Genomic DNA, 22524 nt, shown 5'->3' with positions numbered 1-22524 from the left:
TTAATTTTCCGCAATGTATGTCTGTCTGCATGTATTTACGTGCATCACGAGAAAACGGCTGAAGTTAATTTAATGAAAATCTGTATGTAAAGTCGGGGAATAAGTCTCTATAATCTAGGCCATAAAATTGTGTTCACACTGATTGAAATGGTAGTTTAGGGGAAGGCCTAACTTTTAATTCTCCAATATTTGTTATTATTGGCCCTATCGATGAGTACTACACAATTAAAGTTATATATTATTAAATTTACTATCATTTATGTCATACATTTTTACCGTACCGGCTATGATAACAGAGATATTTATGAATTTGAATTTTTGTTGCTAAGTCCATATCAGCGCTGACGTACGAGAAAATGGGTGAAAGGAATTTAATGAAAATCCATACGTAAAGTTTGGGAATAAGGAACTACAGTCCACGCTACAAATAATTTTATTTACCCTGTTTGAAATGGAAGTTCAGGGGAAGGTGCCAAAATTTAATTTTTAATTACCTATCTAATTGGTCATATCAAAAAGTAGTACATAACAAGAGTTATAGAGAGTACAATTTCTGAATATTTATGTCTTATTCAGTTTTACCGTACTGACTATAATAATATTGTGAAGATGATTATAAGAATGAGAAGAAACTCACGAAGGAACGATCGCTTGAATAACAACACAAGAGGGAGTCATAAAAGAAAGGATGACTCATTTTAACAACAGATGCTCTAATATCACAGAGTCGGAAGAAAACTAAATGTGAAAGCCTGCAGTATATACAGCTCATAAAATTGATCAACAATAACATTACATTGACCATTGTTTGTTGCGATGTGCTTTGTGTGTTCTGCTGCTATTTATCTCCAATAGATGGGATTACTGCTGCATACCTAGTATAACAGCCTGCTTGAATATTGGCGGGAAGTAGCTGGGGAGTTAGATCTCTCATCTCTCCCTTCTTTAGTATGCCATTCCTCTCGTTCATAAATTTTCTGATACTACTGGTTCATGACACACTGAATCATAATAGTATTCCAGCTATTCGATCCCTACACTGAGGCAGTGATTGGAATGAGCAGTGTGCACACTTAAATGGAATAACTATGAACCTACTACGTTGGTGTAGCAGGGAGAGAGGTAATACTACCACGTGGCACGTTTCAGGTGGTGGTTAGGGGGGTCCTAACCGGCTTGCCGGTGGACTTCAGCGAAATAAAATAGCTCTCATGAACCAAACACGCACACCCGCTGTATGTAGGGGACGCAGGCGAAGAATACACCCATGGTATTCCCTGCCTGTCTTAAGGGGCGACTAAAAGGAGCGACTAAAAGGAGCGACTTTGGGATGTTTGAATTAGAACCATGAGACTACTTGTATTTAGTACCACCACGCTGGGTCACTTTTACTTGCGCGTAGTGCCACTATGTTAGGTACACAATACATTTGTGATTAGTAGCGACATTGTGTGAATCAGGGTGGGTTTTACTGTACCTGTGATTAGTACCACTCTATGAGTGACACTATGGGTCTATAATCTATCAGCCTCAAGGGACTCCAGCAAGCCTAAGCCCTTTATTGCACCATATGTATGTATGTATATATATATATATATATATATTGTTTGACATAATGTTGGCAACAGCACAGATTTTTTAATGGAACTCCAATGAGTCTAAGCCCCATATTGTACCATATGTATATATCTTAAGTAATATTATATTAGAATAAGGCATTCTTGTTAAATTAGTTTTAGTAATGTTTTACGTACTACCGCTATTATGCAGGTTCACCAGCAGCTGATGACCTTTTTACAGGTCGAAACCGGTACTGTTTCAATGTAGATAACTTTAAACATTTTGTAATAAAGTATTGATTAGGTGGAAATCTCATTCTTCATACTTGCATTCACTATGGGTCTGCCTTACCTGTGGTTAGTAGCCACTGTGTAAGGAACAGCACGTTTTGAATTCTGGTCAGTGGACGATTTTGGACTTTCAAATTGTCATTACACTTCATCACATTTTGTACCATTAGGGGCCGATGACCTAGATATTAGGTCCTTTTAAACAACAAGCATCATCTTGAATGGAATAATGACACAAGAGTGTTACCGGCTGTCTGCGGCCTGGTCATTCTAGCTCTGGAACTTTGAACTGTTAGATCGACGCTGTGGTACTTTTCTTTAAAATTGAGTATATGTGCTGTTTTTCATTTTATCAAATATTTCATATGACAGCATTAATTTTAATTGTGACATTCGTACCGACATCATTGTAAAGACCTATGTTGACTTTAGTTGTAAAAAGTGTATGGACAGTCTTTCTGAGAATTCCAAAGCAAAGCATGGGTATAACAGCTAGTTATTTCATACAAATAGCATTGTGCTTCTCATAATTGGACGGGCATTTGATGCAATATAATAATCTATGCATTTGCTAAGTAATGGCATTTATGTGCATGACCGATTCATATGTGTGGAGCACGAGTTCGTACTATTTTCCGAAGGCATATCAGAGACTGATCATCTCACTCGCATACTTCCTGTGAGGTAATAGAGGTGTGTCATTTTCAGCCTTGTAGCCTCGTTATAGCAACAGTCCTGCTTTGAGACAATAAGTTTTATAAATATATCATAGTATTGTATTGCGCAAGACACGTAGAATAAGCAGTTTTGACCAATTGTATCTCCTGATTTTTGGTTTTGTAAAGTTGGTAGGTATGGTGAGGTAAATTGGTTATAATCTGGGAGAAGGCAGGCGTAGGAGGTACCTGGGAAGGACTAGTGATCCTGAGAAGGAATTACACACAATAGTAACCCTGATTCAAGTGCCCTTGAGAAAAGACTAGGGTACTGAAAGTGAGGTTAGGACTAGCATTCGACTGTAATGTAACAGGCGCAGATATCCTCATCTGTGAAACATTTTCACAAATTTGAGAAACCATCAGAGCATTGACCACTTGTTTAGGGGTTATACAACCTAAAGGAACACTAGGTCTGAACTCTCATTATAAAAACTGTAAGCTACTGGAGACACTGATAATTTTCAATCTTTTGGAAACTCTAACCTATTTTCAATTTCTTCTAGTGCCTTGTTCATTATGGCTTTGGTAATTAGATATGTTTGTAGAAATCTTTCTTCTGACAACTCTAAAAAGTCGTTTTTACTTAGTGTGGGTCGTCCTTTGCCTTCTTCAGTTTATAAATAGTCTTCGTACAGCAGTGAAGCTTCATCCTTACGTCTTCTACATGCCTCCGTTTTGAAATTTAGCAGCTGTTAAGAGGTTTAACACAGGGCTGCTGCCATGTTAAATTAACACAAGTATTAACAATTTGTTAGAGTTAACAATTCTTATGAGATGACCATTTTGTTAAATTATGCGATAAGCCTCCTTAACAGCAGTGTTAACACTTAATATTCGGTGAAGAAACTAGGGCCTATGTAACCTGCAGCAGTTACATGACACATGACGAACAAGAATAATAATAATAATAATAATAATAATAATAATAATAATAATAATAATAATAATAATAATAATAATGAACCTTAAAGGTCATGAATTTCGAGCACCTTCAAGTTAATTAAAACACACACTGGATTTATACTCCAGAATCTGCATTGAGAAATAAACATCAGGTAGACCAACATGACAACTATGAGAAAGGACATAGGAAGCAGGCGGGAAACCCTACAAAGTCCGTGGGATATTATGTGTTGCGGTTAAAAAGAAGTTAAATAAATATTAAAATTCATTTATTACACCTATTCAACAGATAGAGATTTTAATTAAGAAATTAAATCTTGAATTATAGGGACATGTTTCGCCCTTTAATTAAGGGCATCTTCAGCCTTAATCTCAATCTGAAAGGTAATTAATCAGGTACCTGATTGTATTAAAATTACATATGAATGTGAGGATGATGTTGGAAATGTGCTTCAAATCGTGAGCAAATGGTTAACAATAGTTATGATATTCTTAAAATAAAGCCTTAATAAAGTCCTAAAAAACAGTCGTAAATTTATACGCTTTCTTGAAAGTCCTTGTTTAAAAATTGGTAACAAGTTGTATACTGGTAATTTTATAAGGACGTAAATTATTACGTTAAACCTTGTAAAGTGGCGTCCTGTGGAGGTTGAGGGCATTAGAATAATGATAAAAGAAGAAAATGATGTTGATAATTCTAAATGGAGTATTAAAACATATTCAAGTTAGTAAAGAGACGTTACCGTTGCTCACTTCAAGTGAAGTTTATAATAAAATTGTTACGTTGGAACAAGTAAAGCGGGGCCTTGTGAAGGTTGAGGGTGTTGGGTAAAATTATCGGGTTTTGAACAGTTCAAGCATCAGGATAATGATGAAGAATGTAGTTAACTCCGAGTGGAGTTTAAACACAATTTTTAAAAATAGTAAAGAGACGTTTCTGCTCCTTAGAAGAAGTGGGGTTTATAATAATATAAAAATGGTTATTGTTGTAACTCTCGTGCGAAGAGATAAAACTGTAGTCTTCTAAAAGCACGAGTGAAGATGAGTGCTTGATGGTAAGCAGCTGTGTTAAATATTAGCTGGAAGGAACGATTGAAGTCTCTTGTATATAGTCGAAAGGGAAATTAGGTTTGAAGTCTGTAACAATAGGAGAAATAGTGTTAAAGAATGAATTTGAATGAAAGAGTTCTAAGAGAAATCGAAGTGTGTAAAAACGCTTACCTCTTAATTAATGTTGAAATTGGTTAACGTAAAGATAAGTTGGAGAGAAAACTTTGTGTGTAATTTCATTTATTTTTAATTGTAATAGTGATGCTAGCGTTGACATGACATATTTAAGTTACTGGTGTTACAGAAGATGTGAGATTAATGGAGGAGAGGGTTGAAGTGGTGTGTCAAGTTTATAAGTTATTGGTCGTGGCGGGTAGCGAGAAAAGAGTTCAATTCTTAGAACAATATAAAGAGAAACGATATCATCAGTATCAAGTGGATTTCAAATAAAAGTTAGAGCCAGCCTATAGTTAATCCTTTGTGAGGAGATAAATTAGCCTTCTTCTCGAACTACGGTTTGGGAGTGAGGGAAAGTGTGACAGTAAACGTTTATATTTATAAAGTTCTATAAGAACTCAGTTAATATCACTAAAAGATGTTATGTAAAGGGTTGAGGGTATAAGAAAACAAATTGTAGTATTAATAGTTCGGCGAAGCAAAGTTTTTTTTTTTTTTTTTTTTTTTTTTTTTTTTTTTTTTTGTATGTGTGTTAAGGTATGTTTTTTCTAAAGGTAAGTTTAGTCCTTTCAAAGCAAGTGAGAGTGAGGAAGTGTGTTTGATGGTAAGTAGCTTTTTTGTGAAAAGGTAAGTTTAGTCCTTTCAAAGCAAGTGAGATGTTTGCTACACAATTTACACACTTCATTGATTATATTCTGATATTCAGTAAAGCTTCTAGATTAATATGAATGCAATAAATAAACACTTACTTTAGGCATTACTGCTTCCTGCCATCTTGCTAATGAACTGTATTTTTAAACTCTTTTCCTGCCCCCTGGTGGTTAAGTACTAAATAAAAACAGCTGAAGTACATGCTACGTGTCCCGCACAAGCACTGCAGTCCGGTCTAGCGCCAAGAAAACGTCAAATAAGCTCAGACATAAATTAAATACGAACCCGCACAATTGTACGTACACGGTCTGAAAGGGCTATCAAAAATATTTGCAACTTCTGCATTATTTAAAACTTCATCTTTCAACGCGAATTTGTGTACCATGCAGTCACATGATGAAGAGTATGCACTTTTCCTCGGACTTCAAAGTGTTCACCAAAACAAGTGCAGAGTTCCCTATCATCAGATCGCAATCATCTTTTTGATTTGCTTCAGTATGATAATCTACATTAAGGAGAGAGGAGGAGCTTTTAATAACGTGTGTTTTCACAAAACTTGCCATCACATTCTTCAATAGTTCATCCAAAATAGACTTCAATAAGTGGATGTGCAGCATACTTGATTGAAGAGCTACATTTGGATTCTCAAAATATCCATAAACTTGAGTGAAAAAGACAAAGATTTATGTAAATTTAATGGAAGGAACATGAACAGTCATTCTTCATGTGACAAAGCATGGGTCTTCGTATCATGAGTAGTTTCATTTTCTTTGGGTGAAACTGATGACTGGGTTTTCCTTTTAACTGAGGAGTGTGGTATATATGGTATATATTTCGTATGGCATGAGGATACATTGTTACAATTTGGTTATTTACAAATATGTACAATTACAGGGGAAAAAAGTTTCATCTATACACACAGAACAAGTACGTAATAAACAATATTTATACATTTGAGCTCAATATCTGCATTGCTGCTAAAGCTGAATATCCAGTTTTGTTATCCAACTCACAGCTTCATCACTGGCCTCTTGGATGTCCTTTATTGTCCCACTGAATCTTCGGAGTGGGCACTCTTTGACGATATGTTGAACGGTCTGAGGCACGTCAGAGCAGTCGCAATAAGGGTTGCTGTAATCTTCCACTTGTGTTTCCAGAAGTTGCATCTGCCATGTTGAGTTCTGATCCGATTAAGTGATGACCAGATTTTTCTGGGTAAGTTGAAACCAGGAGGTTGCATAACTGGATCCGAAATTAGACTTGACCTGTCAGGGTTTGAAGCTACCCACCCATCACGCCAGGCAGTGTTAGTATGATATTCATATTGGGCTAGCCTCTTTCGTCCGTTGAATTGGGATGCAAGGCCTTGAGCATACTCCTTGGTGCTATTCGGCAGGAGTAGGCTATGTGCCGGCACTGGGTTTCACCCTCTGCTTTTCTACTATTGTACATCACATCATTCTTTTCATGTCATTGACATGTGTGATGAGGTTGACATCAGGGAGGGCATCCAGTTGTAAAATCTTGCTACAAATATTCTTCTCGCTTCATACTCGACTCTGTAGTGAAACTGGACAAGGGTTGGGCACACATTATTGTCTTACCTTGCAAGGATCATTCTAGTGAAACATAAAGGGCATTGTCAGAGCTTGGTCCTATTTGTGCTTTGCCTTTTGCGCCAAACATCTCTTAGCCATCTCTTGTTCTCTTTTAGACCTCTCTGTGTAATATTCGTGAGTACTGGTATGCTTTTAATTTTCAGTTTCTATTTTCCAACATCATTTATGCTCTCTTCTCTTCGCCTTCATATTATTTCTTATTTGTGATATAATCGAGGCTTACATTGTTTTATTTTTATTGTGCAGATATATTCGCTCACTCATAGATATTTCTCGTACTTCCTGGATAAATTGGGAGGGTAAACACATCCAAGTTAGGAGAGTACAGTATATTAGGATACGTCCAAAATGCACGCTGGTTTTCTGAGTCAGTCAGCGCCGAGTCGGCATAAGTATATCCTTTATTGCTAAGCGGAACTGGCCATAATGCACCTGCGTACTGGTAGTCCGACTCAGATGTTTACCGGAATGATTAGTTCATTCTGGTTCCAGACAACCTATGTAATGGTCCGTTATTGGACATTATAAATTTTCCAGCTAACTCATTCCTGGTTGCCTGCGTTTCGCCCTCGTGTGCTAAGTTAGGCTCGTCAGTTGGGACTTAGCACACCTAAGCACACCTTAGCACACCTAAGTCCCAACTGACGAGCCTAACTTAGCACACGAGGGCGAAACGCAGGCAACCAGGAATGAGTTAGCTGGAAAATTTATAATGTCCAATAACGGACCATTACATTGGTATTATAAATTTACTCATTCGGGACAAATATTTTAAATTCCCTTTGGGAATCAACATCTGTATTATCCAGACAACCTGCCGCGCAGACTGTTGATTTTCGTGCTGAGTGTGTTTGACATTTTGTTAATGAAATGTCGTATGGCTTTTAGTGCCGGGATATCCCAGGACGGGTTCGGCTCGCCAGGTGCAGGTCTTTCTATTTGACGCCAGTAGGCGACCTGCGCGTCGTGATGAGGATGAAATGATGATGAAGACAACACATACACCCAGCCCCCGTGCCATTGGAATTAACCAATTAAGGTTAAAATCCCCGACCCAGCCGGGAATCGAACCCGGGACCCTCTGAACCGAAGGCCGGTACGCTGACTCTTCAGCCAACGAGTCGGGCATTTTGTTAATGATGGATATAGAGTATTTGATTTCAAAAGTTCAACTGAATTCTCTGATATGGGATAAGCGAATTAAAGATGATTCCAATAGGAACATCGTCGATGGCTGTAGGGAAAAGATTTCTATAGTAACTGTGGAGAAAGGTGTTAGTACTCCCCGTAAATAGATCTTAATTCATTAATTGGGCGTATATCACTTCTCATTCGTTTTAACCTGGTTGTAACATTGCCAGTTAGCAGCAGTAGAGCTGGAGCCTGTTCTCTTGTTAGTTCCATGGCACACTGATCAGTTGTATCTCATATCTTTTCTTTTGTGGCAGCTCTGTCTGCGCTGACAACCATCTTTCATAATGGCTACATCCCACCTGCCGCTCGGAGTCGGACAACCAGCGCGCATCTTGGACGTACCCGTAGGTAGGCCATTCCCACTAACAGCGGTCTCATTGGTTGACTGCACGTGACATAGTCTGGAGGGCTAGGAGTACACTCCTGCCTGCAGCATAAACATCAATAATTAAGAAAAATAAGTTCAATTTTTAATAAATAAAAATTTGGCCTTGTTAAAATAAAATAGTACTGTACACATCTCCTGCAAGCAGTCATATGATACTGTAGATAAGTAATAGAAGAAACTCTGAGTAATTACATCTTAAAAGCTGACTACAAGTTCAGTACGTACATAGAAACACTGGCATAGTTGTTGGTTTAATTGTATTTAGAACTCACATTTTGATGACTTACGACGTCCAGTCGTGGGGCACTTGCTATGGCAACGCAAACATTTCACTTTTATCACTAAAGCTGCGTCCGGCTCCATGGTCAAATGGTTAGCGTGCTGGCCTTTGGTCCAGGAGGTCCCGGCTTCGATTTCCGGCCGGGTCAAGTATTTTAACTTTCATAAATGAATTCCTGTGTGTTTGTGCTGTCTTCAACATTAGAATTCATCTCACAGACGCGCAGGTCGCCTAAATGGCGTCAACTCGAAATACCTGCACCAAGCCTATCTGGAGACCTCATGCCATTAATTACCTAAGCTGCCATCTACAGCACGATATTTGAATGCCAGGTAACTTGAAAGATATTTAATTGCATGCTGGTTTATGTCTTCAGTTTCAAAGTCACTCAACATCATCTATGCATAATTAATTGCTTACGAAGTTCAAGAGATCTTCATTATCAGCATGAGGATGAAAACTACCCGTATCACTCAGCGATGGATTATTTTCAGCTTCCCACTGACACTCTACTGGAGAGAGGGATTTCATTTCTCTGTGGAAGTAATAGAAGTCTAATTCTGTTACAACCTTCAAAAGAGGACTAATTGCTATGCTCCTAGGCCACGGGCACGTGAAAAAAAATTCTCCGAGCATAATTGGTTTAATCTGGCAGTTAAAATTGTAATTACTGCAAGCTATTGAAATACTGAACAGATAAACGTTGACTCAACTAAGTGTAAATAACAAGGATAATGGGCGCCACCTGCAAAACAATTGCTGGAATATTTAATTATGTAGAGCAACGAGCCACTCCCTCTCCCAAGGCGACGGTCATCAGGCTGACGAGGCTCCAGACTTGCTTTATAACCTTACCTGTTGCTATATAACCCCTGAAATTAAATTTGGGTAACATGCCAGGTTCACCCTTACTCCACTGACAAAAGACTCACTTTAAGTTTGATTCTATGACTTTACTCCCAGAATAAGAACTAATATGTGACAAACACCAACAAAAATCAACACTTATGCAACCCACTTAGTGCTTGCCGTTTACATAGAGCAAATATACACAATACAACCCAACAAAATCATCTCTTCACGAGATTTACTCGTTTGCCGTCTATAAAGGCAAATTACAAATCCTTAAAATCACTCATAAAAAATAGAACATCATTATACTTTTAACATACCTCCAGGTAAGAGCCCCTTCGCACTCCACTGTTACCGTGAATCCTAATCTGGTAGAGAAAAGTACAACGACTATTTCTCTACATATGGATGCAACCTTCTTTAAGACGAGCATCCCTAACCTTATTTACACTTCTTCGTCGACGTCTTGAATTCTTTCCAATTGCTGGCTGGACAGAAAGCGTTACATGTCCGGAGGCAAGCAAACAGCAAAATTCTCCATCAACTGAAGCTGCATACTCGGGTGACAAGTTCCAAACAAACACTTTCTTTTTCAGAAAGTCCACTGCAAAGCCAGTAAGTCGTTGAGATTATACCATGTTCACTCCGTAACAGATACTCACGAACAATAGCAGATTGTATAGCAATCTGCGCAAATACGTCGCTCCCGCAGACCAGTACAAATGAGAAACACACAGAATCAGCATCAGAGTCAGAATAAGTATCAGAATCAGAATGAGAATGAGAATCAGAATGACTCGCCGCACACGCGTACCCACATATATATGCTTGCTACACGTGGTTATAGCGTCCTGAAAAGTTCACTGGTAGCAACGCTCACACCAGCACTTCTTCCCGCGTCACTCTGTCAACCCAAACCTCGCTCAAAACAAAGCCCTCACATTGGCTATCGAGTATATGATGTGACATAGACCGTCCACTCATGTATGTCCACATTGATTCACTCCAATTCTACAACCGATACAACCTGCCGTACCCCGTGTTTTCAAGCCACTTGTTGCAACACATCCAACTGACTTCAACCGTCCTTCCCGATATAGTCGCAGTTTTCCCGGTTGCACAATCCTTACGGCTAGGCCATATTTACAGACTCTTACCCAAACGGAAATTTATACAAAATATAATAATGAACATATGCAATATTCCCTAACTATACATTCTTCTTATAATATTACGTTTTTACATGGTAAATAAACAAAATTACATGATTTTAACCTTACAAACTATATACGAAAATTTCCTAACCTAAAAGCTCGGGGATCGTACATACATACGGTTACAAAATATGAGACATACTTGCACTGTTCCTGTCTTCAAAAAGTCCTAAGAAAGAGTTTATAGAAATTACGAACCTCTTCTGAAACACAGTAAAGTTTTCCGTTTACCAACAAACTCTCACTTGTGAAATCACCTTCAGGAAGTGCTTCAGAGTAATTCCGTGGCTCATTGAGTTGAAGCCATATCCACTTCTAATGGGAGTCTTTTCATATTTAGGTGCCCTGGAGTTCAACACGTCAAAGGTGCCATTGACCAGCTCGATGAAGTCACTTTCAACGTCGTGATTTAAAGTACATTGTACTGCCAGAGCTGTGCGACTGGCAATTAACTGCACAGCCATTCTCACAATCCATATTTAGAATCCTTATTCATGTTAAATACAACAGTTGAAAAAAAAATTTTAAAAATTATTTAAGACTGCATATAGATCTATACTGAGAGTTCCTTACTGACAGGAGCCTTCCACGTGACGTCAGCATGAGGCGATGTTACGCAGGAAGAAAAGTGCGGGAGTTGAGAATGAGCCCCCCTGAATCACATTGTTGTTCACCAAAGAGTAATTAGAGAAACTAAGCTCTTTTTTCCTTTTCTTTTAGTGATCAATAAACATCGGGATTTGTGTGCAAGTGCATGTTTTGTTTGCCGATATATAGACATCTAAAACTGACAAGGAAGTGCATTTGAGTGTGAAATTAGATGAATTATTAAGTTCAGTAGTGCATATATATATATGCTTCTTTGCATATATTTGAGATTAGTGCATTTCATTTATTGTACATGTTTTTGACTTTAATTATGCATATTTTAACATACTATACAAGCAGTCTTCAAGAAAATGTAAAGTAATTAATGCTGTGAACTCTTTCGGCAATGAAACGGTTTAGAGGGAACTGGCACTTGTCAAGGCTTTCTTCCTAATCATAGTCAAGAAGCTAGAAACACGTGGGTGATTTGCTGGATATTAAAGAGAACGTGAAGCGTGAACTGGAAGGTATCGCAGGAAACCTCCGATTCAATCTGCAAACAAAGTATCGTGATGTCCTTAAACGAATTCTAGGCCACAACATTAGGTTGCTATAAACAAATATTTGGCTGATAATGATAATGTGGAATGTTTAATGTTTAATACCTACACTCGCTCCTGAGTTGAAGTACTGTCCTGTCACATCCGTGGATGTAGAGAGATTATTCTCTGTATTGAAGCTAGTTTTAATGGACAAACACCACTGATCCATACCAGAAATCTTGGAGGAGACTGTTTTAGTGTACTGCAAATATAATTATGGCCTGGAAAAGTAGGGTGTGCAGTGTAAAATGAAAGAGGAAAGAGAAGTGCGCGCCTTCACGCTTGTGGTTTTGATTTTTGCACTTAACCCATTAGTACTGTAATTAATTCTTTGTTTTTTTTCTTTTTTTTCCCCTCCACATTATTATATTTATGTCTTACCACATGTTTGAGACCAATATAAACTAATGAAACAAGTTTCAGAATTTTGGGATTGCTAGGTCATAAGATATTTGATGTTGCCATATGGCAATGCTAGGCGCTTGCACTACTTATTTTTTAATAATGAGTTTTGGAAGAAAAATTTAGGTTACAAAGTAGTTCTTGTTTGTTGTACAATAACAGTGTTGAAAATCGTAGCATTATTTATTGTAACAATATGGAATACAGTATCACTTTTTATTCACAACACAGCTAAAAAATAGTATTATTGAATTAAGGAAAATGTATTTGTTTGCAGTACAGAGTGTGTATCGTTTGCTGCCTGTCAAAACAAAACACTCACTGGAATGTTAGAATAATATCAGTAGTAAGAAAATGAATAACTTTAGATGCAGGTACACACTACAGAGTACCAGTAACTGCAGTAGTCAATATTTTCTGAGACACTTAAAAGCCAACTCTCAATACTTGCATGTTAGGCACAGGGATAGAGAATGGCAGTCTTTTACTTACTGTATTTGGGACTAACTTCACACATGGAACACATTGTTCTGGCAATAGAAGAAAAAGAATGGTTTGCACACTTTATCTTTTTTCTTTTCTGGCATGTGCTGGACAAGATGATGATCAGTCCCATCATACCTTATTCCACCAGAAACACGGCAGTGTGACGAAGATTCTACACAAGAAGATGGCCTTCCAGAACCTCTAGACAACCCTTTATATCTCCTTAGACACATGCTGGCTACTTCCCTCCTGAAGTCTAATTGTGGTGTGTTCTGATTCTTAAATTTCTTATACAATGGCCAGCTATTTTGCATTGCTGCATCCAACACCCACGTAAACAGGGCCAGTACAATTTCTTGCCTCAAATCCTGACCCAATAATAGCCAATAATTTTGTCTATTTTATCAGTTCGGCCCATACCAGAATTGTATTCGGAAATAAACATAGGTCTTTCAACCATTACTGTTCGTTTCAGGTTCTTAGAAAACCTCTTCACTTGAACCACGTCTTGGATGCCACATGATGTAGACAGCATTGTGACGATGGCTTTTTCCATCCACTTTACATAGAGGTGGCCATCATTTATTTCCATAGCTGTCTCAAATGAACTCCGTTTTTTTTTTTTTAAACTAGCTTTGCTTGTCATTAGGCATTCCTGAGGAGTTCTGTTTTCCCTTATAGTCCCAATTGCAGAATAACCAAGAAAGTTCAGATACAAGAACAGCGCTGCACCACTGAAGAAATTGCCCATGAATAAATTGTGCTGTAGATTCCTTTTCTCGTCTGGAATCTCACTAGCAGAAGGCTTGCAGCTTTACCGAATGCACCTTCATACTCTTGTTTAGATTTGGGCCCCTTGCCTTGGTATAAATCAAAATTGACCAAGTAACCATCCTTTGAATTTAAACATCCAAGATTAAAACCAGACCATATTGGCTTACCGCAAATAAATTGTGTGCAACTGTGCGACCCGAAGTATTGAACCATGCATTCATCATATGACAAATCTTTCTCTGGCATAAAAATTCTTGACATACTTCTCCTTCAACACTTACATTACTGGCCGTTTTATCCTTCTGATTGACCTGCGCATTATATGCAAAGAGGAGAAATCTACATATCTGGAGAAGTCTGTCCCTCCTCATCGACTAAAGACACTGCAATTTAAAAACATTGCATACTTTTTGGTCTATTTAAATCTAAGAATTTATTTTTTGTCCGTATTGAACTGAGAATGGAAGATAGGAAATTTAAAAGGGTCCACCTTTTCAATACATATAAATGTTATAGTTTATTTAGTGTAAATATATGTTGTAAAGAAACTATAACATTCATTTGTATTGAAAAGGTGGACCCTTTTAAGTTTCCTTAAGTTTCCTATCTTCTACTTTTTGGTTTCTCGGTCAGCTGCTTATCCGTAAATAATTTCAAAACTGTCAACAATAGTCATGTTTTTGTACTTGCTATAATTAGGCTCCAGAAATTGGCCCCTTTGGTCCATCTTGGTTTGTAATTTTATTTATTCCTTTCTCTGTCAGTTATCAAATCTTTTGCAGTTTAAGGTATTGAAACAGATCTTGCATCAGTAGACACGAAAGACACTTCGCCCTCTGGTAACACACCCTCGCCATCGAAACTAATTACAATTATTTAAATTATTTACAGTCTTTATTTCAGCACTGACACGCAACTGTAGAGAGCTGAGATTATCAATAAGCCCACCATCATCTTCATCACCAGAGTCTCCGTCTGTAAGTACACTTATATCGGGTGGTTCCACAAAAATATCACCATCGACTTCTTCAGCAGCATATCCAGTGCTTCTGAAAGGGAAAAATTCCTTCCTGCAAAGATGATGTATGAATTAGGATAAACTAACGTGATCTGACAGCTGCAGCAATTATTTTACTGAGTATAAATGCCTAGTGTTCTCATATGGCGATACTGCAGATTCAACAAGCACTACTGAGCTCGATAGCTTCAGTCGCTTAAGTGCGGCCAGAATCCAGTATTCAGGAGATAGTGGGTGCGGACTACACTGTCGGCAGCCCAAAAGATGGTTTTCCGTGATTTCCCATTTTCACACCAGGCAAATGCCGGGACTGTACCTTAAGGCCTCGGTCGCTTCCTTCTTACTCCTAGCCCTTTCCTGTCCCATCGTTGCCATAAGTCGGTGCGACGTAAAGCAAATAGCAACAAGCACTACTACAGCATTGTATGCCCTACTATTTCAAATGCTTACAACATATATAATTAAGTGTGCACAACACTATTGTAAATATAATCTAATGAAACAACTTCATTTATAAATTGTATATCCTACTTACACAAAGCTGGCAGCCATTTTGCAGTCCACCACTCCTTGTGTCACAACAATATATCCTGAAATTAAATAAGCGTGGTTATCCATTCTACAAAAACTTCTCTAATTGCCAGGTGACACCACAGCTTTCCAGATTCTTTCATGCTGCCAACAGTACTGAAAAGAAAAAAAAAAAAAAAAAAAAAAAAAAAAAAGAACGAAAATCGTTGCCATATGGCAATGTACGGCGCTAATGGGTTAAGTATACTCCAGAAAGATATCTCCAGCTTCAGCAACAGCAGTGTGAGAATTCGTAGCCCACCTGGTGACCATGATCGTAAAGGCGTGCAGTCTATATGGTCTGACACCGTGGTTAGTCGGTTCGAGTTCTGTTTGTCGAAAAACTTTCACCATCAGAATGTTGGCTGGGAGGGTAGGAGAGGCAATGGTATACAATTATTTCTAATCACTATATCGCGTGCCAAAAGCCTTGATTCAATTCCAATCCTCCCTGAATTGCTAATGCAATCTAAACTAATTAGAAACAGCAAACCTAAGAAAGACTATGCACTTTTTACTTTTAACAACACTCACGTCCACTCCATAACTAATATTTTCAAAAGACACAATTTAAGAATAGCTTACAAAACCACACATAACAATGCTTCCATTTTACATAATACTAAATCTGTTAAAGAAAACAATAAATACAGTCACTCAGGAGTATACTGCATAAAATGCAACGATTGTGAAGGACGAACCGGTAGAAGTTTTTCTATCACTACAAAGAACATATCAATGCCATAAAACAATCATTTTTCATCTATAGGGCAACCTGTCGAGGATTATAAGCATAAATTCACTAATATTGAGAATGGCATGGAAATTTTAAATATGAACCCCACAGGCCCATTGCTCAAAATGATGGAGGATTTCTACATCAATATGGACCAGTATGCTAATCCTAACTTCATGCTAAACGAAATCATAGATAAAGCAAACATTCTTTTTAACACAGCTATTGCTATTCTAAAAGATACATATCTAAAAAGAATCAGCAAGTATAAATCCACACACACAAACAAACCCCCACAAGACACACTCCACGCAACCCCACCCCCTCCACAAGCTGCTTCCCCCTCCCCATTACCCATCCTACGACAGCCACACGACGTACACGGAACAGTGTGCGGTACGCTCCCGACCATGCTCAATGACATATCAAGTTTGCATGTAAGTAACACACACACACACACACACACACACATGATACTTCACAACGCATTCAATACGCACTCTCTATTAGTAAATAATCTAATTTCTACCTTTCTTTTTCTTCTTTCATAGATCATTTCACTTTGCCTGAGTGGAACACACAAGTATGAAAAGGGGAGCACTCACACTTACTTTTGATATCAATACTTCATATACAGCAACTTATATCTCAACAAGAAGTCTTAGTAAAAACAAGCATTTCTATAAGCAGAATAATGGACTGAGGATGAGCATAAGTACCTATGAAACAAGAACAGAACCCTATATACTACTGAACAAAAAGTTCTCCCGCATATTTGCCGCCCAACAATGCATTTTTGAATTTACCTTACAACCGTTGGATATAATGTTGGCATTGCAGTACTAGATTTTTAAATTTAAACTTGATACAAGGATGTCACAGACTCTTTAGACTTTAAGAACTGTACCCTGTTTTATATTTTAACATTATAGCATTATATTTTATTGGTATATGTGGCATTCATGTGTAGTCTAAGTAATGTTTTACGATGTACAATAGTTATTGAATAAGCAGGTTTATCAGCAGTTGACGATGACCTAATTAACAGGTCAAAACCGGTACTGTGTTTTAATGTAATTGAAATATTTTAGACACTTTATATAATAAAGTATTGATTAGGTGGAAAACTATCATTCTTTATACTCGTGTGCTCATAGTCATTTTGTACGCACCGAACAGTATTGTCATTGCCGATGGAATAGCATTTTTTTAATGCCTAACCCAAAAGGACTAATAGTGCCTACTAGGGTGGGGGTCATTGTACTGTGTTGCAATGCACACGGAAGCGAGACATTTCCTTCCCTCGTCATATGAAAGTTCGATAAGCCACAATATTTTAAAGGCGTCCGGCTCCTTCCGTGCAAGTACGAGGCATCTAAATTTGCAAACAGTACAGTAATTTAAGTGATAAAGCATTTCCACAGGGGAGTCGGTATAATTTGTCCTCGTCTTTGAATCTTGTTTTGCGCGTAGAGGCATGCGGCTGAGAGCTTGCATCCGGGAGATAGTAGGTTCGAATCCCACTATCGGCAGCCCTGAAGATGGTTTTCCGTGGTTTCCCATTTTCACACCAGGCAAATGCTGGGGCTGTACCTTAATTAAGGCCACGGCCGCTTCCTTCCCACTCCTAGGCCTTTCCTGTCCCATCGTCGCCGCAAGACCTATCTGTGTCGGTGCGACGTAAAACAACTAGCAAAAAAATGTTGTTTTTAGAAATGTCTGCGTTAATTAGACAAGCCCCTTTACATATCAAACATTTGAAAGTGTCATAACTTTTCCACCAGTAAAGATATCGGAAAGCAGTAAGTAGTATTTTTATATATCGTAGAAAAGAAATCTTTTCTATGATATATGGTAATTATCAATATGGAACAAATGAAATTAATTAATCAAGTAGTATTTTATCGATTGGCTGCCCTGCGTAATAATTGATTGCTCTTAGACCTGCCAGCCGCAATGTGCTAGGTTGCAAACAGAAGCTAGTAGCGTGCATGACATTCTGTATTTATAAACATCCAGCATTTGCCTGGTGTGAAAATGGGAAACCACAGAAAACCTCCTTCGGGGCTTATTAAAACTGTAGTATGGCTTAGCTATAAGGAGAAAACAGGGTAATTTGGAAGCTTAAAGAAAATCTGTATGGGCTAGTTTACTTCACAAAGCATCAACTGATGACCACCCACAACACCTGTTATGTCCACAAGGTCCAGACTTCTGGTGTGGATACCAGAGACCAAAGGCGGAGGGTAAAGGTTGTCACAAACACTCATTACCTTATGCTGTTATTGAAGCCAGAAAACCTATTTATAGAGATCTTAGTGGCCAAAAATCTCTTGGAAAAACGTTTACATGGACGAACACAAGAGCCCTAATGAGAGTTACCATCACTGCATTTGGGAACGTGTGCCAAAAAGTGTATTTGTAGGTCTTCCTACCCTAAAAATTGGTGTATTGGATGCAGTTATCTGCTTCAAAGCAGGTGCTGCATCCAGATGTAAGTTACTGGAGTCTTAAGGAATGTCCCCAGGGGAAAATATGGCCTCAGCATTAGCTGCAATTGTTTGTCGTAGGGTAACTGACGCTGAGGGGGCTGTTAATTGAAAGCTCTAAAGAAGCCAGAACAAAGAGGAGGAATAGAAAAAGACAGCAGGATGATAGACCACTGAAATTTAGCACACAGCTTTAGTGTGCTATTATCTGAAAGTAGACTACAATCATGAAAAATAGGCCACAAAATATTCAACAAAATTTATGAAAATTTTAATAACAATTTGAGAACTTTTCCCACAAAAGAACCAGTTTACCAAATATCATATTTGTAGTCTACTTTGTAGCTACATGCTGTGGGTAGTATCTGTAAAAATATCATTTATCACACAAGTAGTTTCCAAGTTTACCCTTCCAACAGTTTGGAGTGATTTTGCAGTCTTAAAATACATCACAAGAAATAAACTCTCATAGAAATTAACAATGAGCTTCAACCAATAATTAATGATATAACAGTAATCTACAATGTTCATTCCTTGCACATAATATTATTTGTCCACCTTGAACAAGTGTATCTGGTCAAATTATGATGGCAGATATAGTGATTTTGCACTATTTTGCTATGGTCTTCACAGACACGTGCCCTTAAACTGAGATTCAAGGTGATTGCATACAGTAATGGGTCTTAGGCGCGGCAAGGGTTGGCATTTCTGAATTACGAGGTAAGTGACATGGTGGGAAATCATACAAGGCTAGAGTCACTGTACTGTGTTGTAATGCAGATGGAAGAGAGAGATTTTCTCCCCTTGTCATAGGAAAGTTTGATAAGCCATGATGTTTTAAGGACATCGGGTACTTTCCGTGCAAATACACGGCATCTAAAATGCATACAGTGCAGTAATCCAATGAATAAAGCACTTGTACAGGGGAGCCAGAATAGATTTCTCCTCGTCTTTGAATCATGTTTCTTTTTTTTTCCCGTGAGGTTATGTTTGCTAGTGAGTTATCAAAGTGCATAATTTGAATACTGTAAATGCACCTTGCTGGATGGATACATTTTGGAAATATATTTTTCCATGGCATTTGAAAGGTTTAAACCAAGAATCAAGGTATTTGCATGCAGTAACGGGTCTTAGATTATTTTGTGATGCTGCAAGGGTAGGCATTTCTGAATTACAAGTTGGGCAGTTAGTTCAAAATTACCTAATTCAAAGTCTGTTTTTTGCGTTCGAACAACTTTGAATCAACGAGGATTTACTGTAACATGAAAAACACTTACGTTAAATAGGATAAATCTCCTTGTTGGTATCCACTGCAAGGAGACCTCTGACCTCGAAACTGCATCAATAGCGATTTGTTGATTGTATAGTCAACCACAGTTCCTATGATCAGTGCTGAGCTGCTTATGCATATGAAATGTCGAACTTCTCTTATTGCAGTTGGATTATGCTACCACCTTTTATCAGTAGGAAGTATTATTAAATACAGTTTTCACCTTCCTACTACATTGATGTTGTTGACTGACATGATCTTGTACACTTCCTTAAGTCCCTGACTACAAGCACAACCAAAATGAAGTAGCACATTGTTATAGGGATATCTTAGCTACTTAATACAGGGAGGTTTATCTGCACTTCACCGGTAAAAGTTCCGTGCCTTTAGAACGGGGTCAAATGGTAACGTGCCACTAGTTGCCCTGAATGTTGCTTGTCACTTTTCTTCAGTAATTGAACTACTCAAGTTTTAGCAAAGTGTGTATTGAAGAATGTATATTAAAAAGTAAAAAAAGAAAAAAAAATTATGCAAGACGAGGTATACAGTTTTGATGCCAAATCCAGTGTTCAAGAGTCTGCTCAGTTTTTGTGTCACAATGTACATAATTATGAAATAGCAAAATAAAAAAATAAATTAAAACATTACTATTATTGTTTATTTAGATCTACTGTATCAGGTATTTGCATGAGTTTTTGCCATAATTGCTGAAGTGCTGCTTTGTGAATGCTTGCCCCATTGATGCGAAGAGGTGATAGTCAGATGACGCCAGGTCGGGGAAGTATGGTGGATGCTTAAGCTTGTCCCATCCAAACCATTTCAAGGTGTCTTTCACAGGTTTTGCTGTGTGGGACGTCGCATTGTCGTGTAACAAAATCACATTGCCATGTCTTCTGGCCCATTCTGATCGTCTTTTGATGAATGCGTACTTTAAATTAATCATTTGTTGGCAATAGTGTTGTGCATTAACAGTTTCACCGGGCTATGCACTTTTGCAGTCTACCAGAGCACACACTGTCTTTCACATTGAAATCACCTTGTTTAAATTGTCGAAACCATGCCTCACATAAACTAATCGATGGAGCGTGTTCATCATATGTTTCTACCAGCAAACGATGACTTTCCACAGCCTTTTTCTTTTGATTAAATAACAAAATCAATGCGTGCCTCAAATGTTCTTTTTCAGGCACAAACGTTCACATGATCACTGAATGATACAACACAGATGCTAGTGTTTGGCAGACTCAGCTTGTGTGTGTTGGTAGGTTAATGTCAGGCAAACAAACTGATGTGTGTCATTATTCATACTGTGTGTACTGTTTGCTGGCGCCATCTCTTAGTGAAACCGGAAAAGACTTATGCATACACATGATACAATTCATGGGGGAAGAATACTCTTTCCCCTCATGCCCAGGTTATATATCCATTAAAAATGGTTGTAAGTCAGTGTGAATTTGTGATTTTTACACATGTATCCCTTGCCAATTTTAACATTTACGTTATTTCAGTCTGATTTTCATGTTATGAATGATTTCAGGTAAGAATTTACAATGTTCGGTATGCTGGGAAGACTTCAACTTGGATGAACCAGTTCGGAAACTTACTTGCGAGCATGTTTATCACGAAAATTGCATCATCCCTTGGCTTGAGCTTGTAAGTTAAGTGGTAAATTTTCAGCAGATTTTTATAGATAATTTGATACACTCATAATAACTAATGAAACATTACACTGTTTACTAGTAGAATGTAAGTTTAAGACAGCAGTCTATAAATTGTATGAAGATGCGGGGATTGTCTTTGATCCGTTTTTGTTTTCATATTTATCCTCATCTCCTCTTTGTGTTACTCCCTCTCCCCATGCTGACCTGTCATTGTGTTCATCCTGTTCAGTGTTCCTTTTCATGTCCGTATGGTAGGGGTGATTATTGTTTTAATAGGAAGTGCAACTGGGTAACACTAATCGGAGGGGGGAAAGAGGAAGAAGTCTGATCCTTTGAAGAATGAACATACCGCCAAAGAAGAAAGGGTGAAAAAATTATACTCCCTAGGTGTCACGAACCTAATACTGTTGGGGTCAGATAGGAAAGATGAAAGTAAGGAAACTGGCACAAGTAAGTGGATGTATGATTGGACGAGGAGAACCATGGCTGCCAAGCTACATTCCCAAGGCTAGTGCCCCTGATCCCTTTTTTAGTCACCTCGTATACAGGCAGCGGATACCGTGAGTATATTCTACCGCCCTCGCCCACAAGGGGATTTCATGTTCCTATCTCTCTATATGACTTGACTCTTGTTTGTTCCTATGCAATAGTTAGGTAGATACTGTATGACTATAGTAAAACCTTAGATAAAACTCCTTTTAAGGGATCACAATTTGTTTTGTTAAGTTAGGATGGCAGAGTATCCTAGATACTCATACATAGGAATTTCAGCTGTGTAAAGGTAAAATGGACTGTACGTTAATAGTATTTCACCGGGCGAGTTGGCCGTGAGCGTAGAGGCGCACGGCTGTGAGCTTGCATCCGGGAGATAGTAGGTTCGAATCCCACTATCGGCAGCCCTGAAAATGGTTTTCCGTGGTTTCCCATTTTCACACCAGGCGAATGCTGGGGCTGTACCTTAATTAAGGCCACGGCCGCTTCCTTCCCACTCCTAGCCCTCTCCTGTCCCATCGTCGCCATAAGACCTATCT

General features: G+C 38.2%; 1 protein-coding gene across 2 annotated transcripts in view; it reads left to right on the top strand.

The window, feature by feature from the left end:
* Positions 1-22524, top strand: part of Iru (E3 ubiquitin-protein ligase Iruka) — a 371072-nt gene that overhangs the window by 259419 nt on the left and 89129 nt on the right. For both annotated transcript variants that reach the window (XM_067137986.1, XM_067137985.1), the window contains exon 6: positions 21370-21485. In XM_067137986.1, coding sequence (XP_066994087.1) covers positions 21370-21485 — 116 coding nt within the window. The remainder of the gene's footprint in view (positions 1-21369; positions 21486-22524) is intronic.

Source organism: Anabrus simplex, chromosome 1 (genome assembly GCF_040414725.1).
Source record: "Anabrus simplex isolate iqAnaSimp1 chromosome 1, ASM4041472v1, whole genome shotgun sequence".
NCBI lineage: Eukaryota > Metazoa > Arthropoda > Insecta > Orthoptera > Tettigoniidae > Anabrus > Anabrus simplex.
The sequence above is the reverse complement of the archived record's forward strand: the minus strand, read 5'-3'. Positions and strand labels throughout refer to the sequence as shown.